The sequence below is a fragment of the Elgaria multicarinata genome, chromosome 14, assembly GCF_023053635.1.
Source record: "Elgaria multicarinata webbii isolate HBS135686 ecotype San Diego chromosome 14, rElgMul1.1.pri, whole genome shotgun sequence".
Lineage (NCBI taxonomy): Eukaryota > Metazoa > Chordata > Lepidosauria > Squamata > Anguidae > Elgaria > Elgaria multicarinata.
The window spans coordinates 26,040,837-26,048,664 of NC_086184.1; the positions used below are offsets into that span (position 1 = coordinate 26,040,837).

Consider the following 7,828-nt stretch of genomic DNA (forward strand, 5'->3'; position numbering starts at 1 on the left):
ACATCGTAAAGATATAGTACATCTGTATTATATACAAATGCAAAGGAGAACTAATGTGAATTAAACTCTGGGGAATTCTTTCTTCTCTTTTCAAACCATAATATGCTTAATAATGAGATAGGGCTTCAAGACAAGCCTGCTTAGGGAGGGCGGATCTGGCTTGCCCCTCTATGTTACCGTATTGGCTAAATATTAATATTGCTATCTTGCTGAACCAGTCCAATGTTGGGAATTGGCAAAGTGTTGTGGCTACACATGGTTATGGTTACACATAGCCCTATGTAGTTCGGGTCCAGGTTATTTGAAAGAACGTATTCTCCCTTATGAGCCTGCCCGTGCTTTGAGATCTTCTGGAGAGGCCCTTCTTTCAGTCCCACCTTCTTCACAGGCACGCTTGATGGGAACATGGGAGAGGGCCTTCTCGGTGGCTGCTCTGGTGCTCTGGAACTCTCTTCCCGGGGAAGCTAGGCTGGCTCCCTCCTTGATGGGCTTTCGGAAGCAGGCTAAAACTTTTTTGTTCCAGCAGGCCTTTGGAGAATAATCTGGCCCTCCATCTATGTTAATGTCTTATAATTTTGTTGTGTATTTTAAATGTTTATGGTTTTGTTTCACCACCACCACCATGTATATTTTAAACTTTGTAAGGCCGCCTTGAGGCCCAGCATTGGGCAAAAGGCGGGATACAAATAAATATAATGATAATAATAATAATTCACATCCAAAAGCTGGGCAGTTGAACTATTACAGCTTTTTGTGGGCTGTGGCAGGGGGAAGGGCAGGGGTAATTTATTTATTTATTACATTTATCTACCGCCCCATAGCTAAAGCTCTCTGGGCGGTTTACAAAGGTTAAAAACAGTGAGCATTAAAAACAAATATACAAAAATTTAAAACCAACAAAAGCATAAAAACAACAACATCCATTTAAAACAACAATTCTGGGGTCAGTTTAAAAAGTCAGCATTTGTTGTTAACTGCCTGGGAGAAGAGAAAAGTCTTGACCTGGCGCCGAAAAGATAACAATGTTGGTGCCAGGTGAGCCTCATCGGGGAGATCATTCCACAGTCGGGGGGCCACCACTGAAAAGGCCCTCTCCCTTCTTGCCATCCTCCGAGCTTCCCTCGGAGTAGGCACTCAGAGGAGGACCTTAGATGTTGAGCGCAGTGTACGGGTAGGTTCATGTCGGTAGAGGTGTTCCGTCAGGTATTGTGGTCCCAAGCTGTGTAATTGAGAGTTTCAAGTGGCATGCCATAGCATAGGAGCCCTCAAGATACAACAACCCAGCCAGTGAGGGAGCTGCACTATTGTTCAAGCAGCATCCTCATCAAAAGTGCCAGTGACCATGGGTCATACATGTTGCTATGGTGGTGCCCCTAAATTGGTCACTACGTCACATGGCAGCTTGCGCTGCATGTACCATCAGTGTTGTCCCAAGCCAGGGCATCAGTAGAGCTGGCAGTCATGAGAGCATTTGACATCTAGTCATCATAACTGTTCACCGTAAAGGTCCAAAGTGGTTTGCCAAATCTGCATCTCAGTCTTGGTTTGTTTATTTGGATTTATTTAAAAACATTTCTTGACCACTTTTCAGGGTAGAAGCCCTCACAAGGCAGCTTCCAGCAATAAAATACATTAAAATAGTTAAAATATTAAAAGAAACAAAAACATAAACACAATAAAATAGCAATTAAAAACAATAAAAGCCAACAATACAACCAGCAGCAACAGCACTCGTATCACAAGGCGGCCTCGGTAAAATATATTTTCAAGGCCTTTTGAAAAGCCTGCAAGGACAGCGCATGGCAGACCTCCAATGGGAGCTTGTTCCAAAGGTGTGGGGCCGCTGCAGAGAAGGCCCTCTCACTTGTGATCACCCACCTAATTGCTCTCACTAGTGGGCAAATGAGCAGGGCCTCTCTTTCTGATCTTAAGGGGGCAGGCAGGCTGAGATGGTTATGTTTGTGGGAGCAAAATCTACTCTTATTATGAGTGCTTATTATGGAATAGCTCTTACTCCTGTTTGCTTCACCAGTTGGCTATTGCCAAGGGTCTGCAGGAGCTGCAGTAAAAGCTTATGATAGGTACTGAGCACAGGCTCCTGGCTTTCTGAGAATCCCAGCTTTCATATTTAAAGACGTTTCTAGCACCTATGGTAGCAAAGAAATGCTTAAAAGAACATGAGCGATGCTTGCTGAATTCTCAGTAGCCAGAGAGTCGGCCGATTCCCAGTGAGGCTTCAATACTTCCATAGCTCCTTGGTCTTTTCTATGATTAGGAAAATAAGAATAAATTATGCAAAATAAAGCAAATTAGGGAAATTGATCAGTTTATGTAATTTATACCAGTTGTAGAATTCAGCTTTTCCTGGCACATAATTTGGATTGGGTGGGGGGGAGAAACTATCCCACCCACCCCTAAACATAACACAGCCCTATCCATTGCTCAGAATAGTTTTCACCTTTGGTTGTCATTTGAGGGGTTCACCAAATGTTCTTTTTCTTTTCTTTGGTCATCTTTTTGCCATTGAAGATGAACACAGTTTCTCCCCTGAAAGGCATATTCACTATTTGTTTTTCTCCTCAGACGAGAATATCCCCCACAGATTACACCCAAAATGTGTCTTCTAGAATGGTGTAGAAAAGAAAAGCACCCTCAACCGGTTTATGAAACGGTGAGTCTCTGCATTCTGCAATAACTAGTCCAGAAGGACACGTGCAGTGCAATCCTATACATGCCTACTCTGAAATAGCCCCTATTGCGTTCGATGGGACGTATCCCAGGTAAATGTGTGTAGGATTGGAGCTGTGGTCTGCTTTACACATACACTTAACAAATCAGCTTTCCAAGTAGTGTGCAGCGTGATTCAAGAGTTGCACTCTGTTTTTCTACATGGAGATTTCTTTTGTGTAGGGGCATGTCACATTTGAAGCGAATGGGGCCCGTGGCAGTACCAATCAGGCTCAGCCTGATATACCTTCTTGGAGCAATTATATCTGGGGTGGGCAACCCTCAGGCCACACGCAGGCTACGGCCTAATTTTATGCACTCTTTGCCACAAGCCCAGCTGTTTCTACACTGGATATGAAGGAAAGAGCTTCCCCTTTTGTATGTCCATCATGGAAACGCAGTGCATTGGCAGTGGAATGGATCACTCTGCCAGCCTGCTGTGTTTTCACACTGTTCAGGGAGGGGGGGGCTGCTAGAGGAGGGAGAGATCAACCCAGATCGCAACACTGCTGTGTCTGTAGGCACCTCTTAGAGCAGCTTGCTCTTTGTCCATTTTGCTTCTGCAGCTGTTCCTTCCTGCTGAAACTGCCAAAGCACTTTTGAAACCCAGAGGGGTTTCACGGGTGCCTTTCAGTTTTGGGCTCAGGTGACTCCTGAAGCAAAAAGAAACAGAAGTCACAGGTGTATGAACTTTGTATGCAGTCTGCCATCTGCAGCACTGGTGGCCGAGTCCTCTGCCTATGGAGAGAGTGTGAGAAGAGAGAGAGTGTGTGGGGTGAGTCTGTTGTCATCCGTCACCAGCATGCAACCCACAGCAGCTTACCTCTGATGAAATGCAGCCCTCAACAGAAACCGCCCCCACCCTGATCTATATGGTAGATTCATTCCTTGAGTATCATGACCATCTGAAGGGAATCCTGTTATCTTGAATCTTAGACTGCGATCCAAAGAGATACTTTAGATACTTCCAATATTTGCATGTGCCCAGTAGGATTTTTGGCGTTCTGTTTAAACAGTGGAGCCGGCCATGTCTCATCGCATGAAATCCCCCTTCTTTCCAGCAGCAGTTTGCCCTGTGTTATTGAGGGGCAGCTGTTCGCAAAACAAGAGTCCAAATCCCTTTTGGTTGTGTGGAACCAGCTGTGTGAGTCTTTGGATCTTGGCCTTAGAATGATTTTGGTGGTGTTACTTCCTAGCATCAAATTAAAATTGCACAGCTGTTGGTGGATATTTCAAACTGAAGTACCCCAGCGACTCACAAGTTGAATGAATGGTGTGTGTGTGTGTGTGTGTGTGTGTGTGTGTGTGTGTGTGTGTTCTAATGGAGCTGCACTGTTGCTCCAGCCTTCAATTTTACAGCTGGTACCTGGGAACTGCAGAACCATTTTCCCGGAGGACCAGCTCTCAGGTTTTGTGCCTGCGTGTTGCGTTTTACAAAGCCCACATCAAATTTCCCCTTGATGTCTTATGTTACTTTAGATTGAACGGCCGCTGGATCGACTCTTCCGTTCTGTTGTCACAGTAGCAGAACAAAAGTACAGATCAACCTTATGGTAAGCCTTTTTGAAGACATATTTTTTCAGATGGATCTTGAGGGTGAGGGGAACACACCTGTGTATATTGATTTGGATTCGGATAACGTGTAAATCTGAATGAGAAGAAGGGGATGAGGAAGTGTGGTATTTTACATTTGTATTGCACTTTCAAATGTTCCAAACCCTTCATATGCAGTAGTCTGGCTCAAGTGTACCACTAAGCAATAGTTTAGTGTTAAAAGCCACAGCAATAGCAGCGTCTGGAATATTCTCTATGTTACCTGGATTTTTAATCTCAGATTTCAGCCCTTGGGGCCTGTTGGATGGAGTTTCTGTTCCTTTCCTTTTCTTTATTTGTTTTTCTATAAATGATTTGTTTTTGACTATAGTCTTTATTCTTCATCGTTTGTCTTAAGGATTATTATTATTATTATTATTATTATTATTATTATTAACAATATTTATATACTGCTCATTTATCTAACACAGATTCCAGAGCGGTGAACATAGGTATAAAAAGTAAAAGAAAGAAATTAAAAAAGCAAATTAAAATTGTTCAATTTAAAAACAAAGAAACCAGAAAAACAGTGGCTAATCAGTTGAGGAAGGCTTCTTGAAACAGTTGTTTTCAGGGGGTGCCGGAAGCAGCCTCGTGTTGATGCCTGCCTGACCTCCAGGGACAAAGAGTTGCACAGAGAAGGGGCCACTACGCTAAAGGCTCTTCTCCTGGTAGATTCCAGTTGGGCGACAGGTCCATGTGGAACCACCAGGAGCATGCCCTCCAGCAACCTCAGTGATCAGGCAGATCGGTAAGGGAGAAGGTGCTCTCTCAGGTATCCTGTTCGCAAGTTGTTGCTTATGAACTCCACGGTTCTCTTCAAGAAGCTTTCATGGTGTGTCAGGACAATACAGCTGGCCAACGGCCATTCCCTTTGTCTACTTTGCCTTGGAGAAGGGCGCTTGGTTGACACCAAGGATTTACTAAACAAGCACAAAGAAATTGGACAGGTCGTACTGCAGGAGCAGGCCTTAAATGCAGTGGACTCAGCGGCACTGAACCAACTGCTTCGTATGGGCTTTCTTGGCTACCTGAACTGGGCCCCTGCAGATAGCGACATTGTTGGGGTCCCTCCTGGTCGCCCGATGGAGCCAAGCTTCAGGCCAGGCTCTCCCTGCTAGTTAGCAAAATAGCCCCTAAAATGGCAGAAAGCAAAGGCTTTTGTTCAAATAATAGAAAGTCCATCTTGATCCAATGCAGACTGAAGCCAGACTTCTTTGGATAGGCACCTGTTATCTTCTGTTCACATAGTATCATGGAACAAGCATGCTTTAAATCATTTATTTGTCATAAATGATGACAAATCATTTATAGATGACTTTTTGGGTTGAGTGGCTTGCCAGTTTCTGTGTTTCTCTTTTATCCATTCTCTTTTACTCTTTTGCAGGGAAAAGTCAAAGAAGTTAGCCGAACAAGCTTCAGCTATTGCCTGTTTAAGGACTCTTGGACTCCCAGAGGGGAAGCGGGATGAAGAGGCAAATCATTTGGTTAACAAACGCAAGAGGCAAGACGGAGAATGTTTGAACAACGGGGAATACCTAACAGAGGCTGCCTGTAAGAAACCCCATTTTGTTTCAGGAGCGTCTAACTCCAGCGTTTCATAAGTGCCACCCTACTGTGAAAACGGACTTTTTACAACTATGCAGCTATCAATCCCCACGTGCTGCACACACCTGGATGCAATTATTTGGAACAGGTAAAAATGTTTGAATTGCCTCGTGTGTAAAAACGTTGGTTTCTGGCTGCTTTTCTTTTGGTGCCTTTCAATTGGGACAAATACACAGTGTTATTGGAAAAGAGCAGATTGAACTCAATATTAAATTCTCTTTCGCAGTGCTTGTATTTTGAGTGTGGGGAAGGAGGAAAGGTTAATTCTGACATTTTCTGGTTGAAAATTCTCTTCTTACTCAGAAGACATTGCAGTTTGCCACTTGTGTTCTCTCTTTGGAGGAAAATCATAATGACACAACCGAGCAACAAGCACAATAACCCAAACCTCACGGATCATTACATTTTAGAGATTGTGGTTGCGTTCGGACAACACTATAAATGGTAGGTTAGTAGTCAACTCCACGGTTGATTATCAAGGTGGGGGGAACTCCCCACATGACATGATTATGATCAACCGTGGTGTGGATTAACGTCAGCGTCGAATTGACTATTAGTTAATGGTGTGTTTAATTGACACATCCTTTGCCCTCTCTCCCCTCTCCAGTCCTCCCACTGGTATCCCATCAGCCATTGCGAGTTCTGCCCGCTAGAATGGCAGCTGCCACTTTGGTCACTTTTGCCAGGGGACTCTGCAGTCGCCAAAAATATCAACTGTGTGCCACGAAATACTCATTGGTGCCCAACATATGACATGATAACCGACGGTTGTTTAAATAATCAACTGTGCACAGTGTTGGTTATTTTGGCCGAATAACCAACTGTGGTGTGAAAAAGTCCCGACAGACGACACAATAGCCCACTGTTGACTGTTTAACCCATGGTTGGTTATTGTGTCGTCCAAACCCAGTCTGTATGGTTTTAAATGATATAAAGTTATGACACTCTGAATCTACATTTAAAATATTGGCTCTCTCATTATTGACCTTTATTCTCTAACTAACAATAAAAATATGTATCTTGTTTCATAAACTGTGCTAGTCCTAATTGCACTCCTTGCTTTTATTGTATTCTGAGAGACAGAAACAGAAACCAAATCATTATCCAAATCCAGTTTATTCAGATGATTTCCTATTATGAACTGCCAGAATCTTTGTATTCTAGCAAAATGCCCATCATTATATGTGGTAAAATCCAGTTGGTGTAGTGGTGAGAGCGTTGGACTGAGATTTGTGAGATCTAGTTTCTAGCCCCTACTCAGCTATGAAGCTCCCTGGGTGACTTTGGGCCAGTTACAGACTCTCCGCCTCAACGGAGAAGGAGGATGACCGTGTAAGCTGGGTTCCTTGGAAGAGCCAAAGAAAGCAAGATATAAATGCAATAAATAAAATTACCAAGAAACAAAACTTAGGGTGGGGCTATGCAGAGACTGGCTTATTTTGAAATGGTTCCCACAGATTTATGCTTTTGATTTGTTCTTATTGTTATGGTTTAATGGTTTTATTGTATTTTGTTGCATGTTTCGATTTTATGCGTCTTGTATACTTCCCTGGTATCCTAGGATGAAGGGTGAGTTAAACCTGCTTTTAATAACCATCTAAATAAGGGAGAAAATAAAGCGCTGTGTTTGGAGTCCTTGCCGGAATGGGGGCTAAGCCTCCCCTGGAGCCCTCCCACCAACTGCGTGTCAGGTGACATCCCATGTCAATAGTACTGTAGAGTTGAAATGGATCTCACAGGTATTCTAGTCCAGGGGTGCAGAATCTCTTTCAGCATGAAGGCAGAATTTCATTTTGGAGAAGCTCTCGTGGACTGTCTTCCAGTGGTGGGCAGCACTGCAGTCAAGATGGATGGAGCCCCAAAAAAGTTAGCTTAAAGCTCTCGCTGCCAGTAGCTAAGT

General features: G+C 43.6%; 1 protein-coding gene across 4 annotated transcripts in view; it reads left to right on the plus strand.

Moving 5' to 3' along the window:
• Nucleotides 1-6,945, plus strand: part of DUS2 (dihydrouridine synthase 2) — a 42,118-nt gene extending 35,173 nt beyond the window's left edge. For all 4 annotated transcript variants that reach the window (XM_063141544.1, XM_063141543.1, XM_063141545.1 and 1 more), the window contains 3 exons: nt 2,584-2,671; nt 4,207-4,280; nt 5,708-6,945. In XM_063141544.1, coding sequence (XP_062997614.1) covers nt 2,584-2,671; nt 4,207-4,280; nt 5,708-5,924 — 379 coding nt within the window. In that variant the 3' untranslated portion in view covers nt 5,925-6,945. The remainder of the gene's footprint in view (nt 1-2,583; nt 2,672-4,206; nt 4,281-5,707) is intronic.
• Nucleotides 6,946-7,828: the final 883 nt, after the last annotated feature.